Genomic DNA, 2,277 nt, shown 5'->3' with positions numbered 1-2,277 from the left:
GCCTTTTTTTGTTCCATTTAGATTGTTAATTGTTGTTGTTCAAAATGTTAATGTTTTACCAAGATTTTTAAGCTCCTTAGTGGACCACAAGGGGAAAAGAAAAAGTAAAAAAAAAGTTGAAAAAAAAATATATATATATTATGCAAATTAGGCAATGACGTCATTCAGCGACTTCTAGCGACTTACAGCACAGCCAATAGCTACTTTCCTTACTGAGGAGGTTGCAACACTGGGGGCAGGTTGATCCACAGTTTAAGTGCGGTAATCACAAAGGAACGATCGCCCCACTGTTTATACCGTGACCTAGGGACGTCCAGAACCATTTGGGTCTGCTTGGGCGATGTATGGGTCAACATCTCAGCTAAATATAGCGGAGCGAGACCTTGAAGCGCTAAAACTTTACCAAGTGTTAAAACTTTAAAATCAATCTGAAAACAGACCGGGAGCCAGTGCAGGGAGGAGAGGATGGGCGTGATGTGGCTTTGCCTGGATGAACCAGAGAGGAGACCAGCTGCTGCATTCTATACTAACTGTAACTGTTGGAGTGACGACTGTGAGGGCCAGAGTAGAGAGCGTTGCAGTAGTCCAACCGAGAACTAATACATGCGTGAATCGCCTTCTCCAGGTCTTGGCGTGAGAGAATGTGTTTCATGTTGGTCAAAAGGCGCAGCTGGAAAAAGCTAGCTTTGACAACAGCATTTAGTTGTTGTTTGTAGTTCAGTTCACGATCGAAGACAACTACCAGTTTCATCGCTGACTGAAATCCCGACCCTGGACGGAATCTGAGGGACATCCTTGGAACAAAAAATGATTAAGTCACTTACTGTCATGGAGGTGTAAGCCATTGTTTAAAGTCCAAAAGGCAGCTATGGAGAGAGGGGAGAGCAGTGGCAGTATTAGGGAGCACTGGTAAATATGCCTGGACATCATTAAGGTGGAATGATAAATTGTGTTTGGAGGTTGGTTTGATTTACAACCAAGCGTTTCCAAACAGCCACTGAGCCATCAGTCACTGTTTAGAGGAGGTTTCACCGTTAATAGGCCTGGAGCTAACCAATATTCTGCAAATCGATTCATCTGTCGATTATTTTTTCAATTAATCGATTAATAATTGGATAGATCAGAATTAAACCAGGTGAAATTAAAACGTTTCTTCTTGAGGAGTTCTGGATAGAGCAGACTGACAGACGAAAAATGCAAAATATTTATATATATCTTTAAAGTTTTCTTATAATTACTGCTCTAATTGGGTCATTCTGTCAGCTAAAGGCATTTTTTACAGTCTATATATTCCAGTAAAAAATTAATTATTGAACTTAATTAATCTCACACTGGAGAAATGGACCTCTGCGTGTAACCCACCCCCTTGGGGAGCGGTGATTCTTTCAGCTTGAAAGCAAACAGGAGGATTTTATACTGAATCCAGTGAAGCTCCATTAGGACTGAGTTGATGAAGTGAAATGAGGGTTTGATAATTTCTGGGCCATCTGAAGCTGATGGAAGACTAACGAGGCCATGGTGATGTTCCTGCCTGCGGGCATCACCATGAATCTGACAGGAACCCTGTGATCTGACCTTTGTGGAGTTTGGATTAAGATTATCTCTATTTGTCCAAGGAGAGGCACAGTCTAATATTTCATCTCACACCTTCAAGGACCTTTAATGTTCCTTTAGGATGAATAAAGTGTTCCTTCTTCTGTTTCTTCCAGGAATCTGACCCAGAGAAATTGATCACTGAGAGTAAATTCCTCCAGCTGGAGTCTCTGCAGGAGCTCATGAAGGTTTTCCATCTTTCTACCTGGATGTCTTCTGTTCTCTTCTGTCAAGTTTTACTTATTTCAATAACTCCCTCATGTGCGCCTCCCCTCTAAGGCCCTCATATCCGTCAGTCCAGATGAGGACACCTACGATGAAGAGGATGCTGCCTTCTGCCTGGAGATGCTGCTGCGGATTGTTCTGGAGAATAGGTGTGTGGACCTTTTTCAGAAGTGCTGTAGGAGTGTTTCTCTTTTATTAACCGATGTTTCTGCATTGGAAGGGACCGCGTGTCATGTGTCTGGCAAACGGTACGGGACCACCTGTATCACCTGTGTGTTCACGCCACGGAGAGCTGCTTCCTGGTGGAGCGAGCCGTGGTGGGTCTTCTTCGGCTCGCCATCCGCCTGCTGCGGAGAGAAGAGATCAGCTCTCAGGTACGGCAGCGGCGCCATCAGCTTCCCTTCATCGCCGCACCAAACACTTCCTGGTTTCTTTAGACAAGCTTGATATGAATAATAA

The 2,277-nt window shown here is 43.8% G+C and overlaps 1 protein-coding gene across 1 annotated transcript in view; it reads left to right on the top strand.

Moving 5' to 3' along the window:
- Positions 1–2,277, top strand: part of gbf1 (golgi brefeldin A resistant guanine nucleotide exchange factor 1) — an 83,936-nt gene that overhangs the window by 61,066 nt on the left and 20,593 nt on the right. The window contains exons 25-27 of the mRNA XM_015387147.1: positions 1,710–1,781; positions 1,873–1,967; positions 2,039–2,192. Of these exons, the coding sequence (XP_015242633.1) occupies positions 1,710–1,781; positions 1,873–1,967; positions 2,039–2,192 (321 nt within the window). The remainder of the gene's footprint in view (positions 1–1,709; positions 1,782–1,872; positions 1,968–2,038; positions 2,193–2,277) is intronic.

Source organism: Cyprinodon variegatus, unplaced genomic scaffold, assembly GCF_000732505.1.
Source record: "Cyprinodon variegatus isolate N-32 unplaced genomic scaffold, C_variegatus-1.0 Scaffold386, whole genome shotgun sequence".
Taxonomy (NCBI): domain Eukaryota; kingdom Metazoa; phylum Chordata; class Actinopteri; order Cyprinodontiformes; family Cyprinodontidae; genus Cyprinodon; species Cyprinodon variegatus.
The sequence above is the reverse complement of the archived record's forward strand: the minus strand, read 5'-3'. Positions and strand labels throughout refer to the sequence as shown.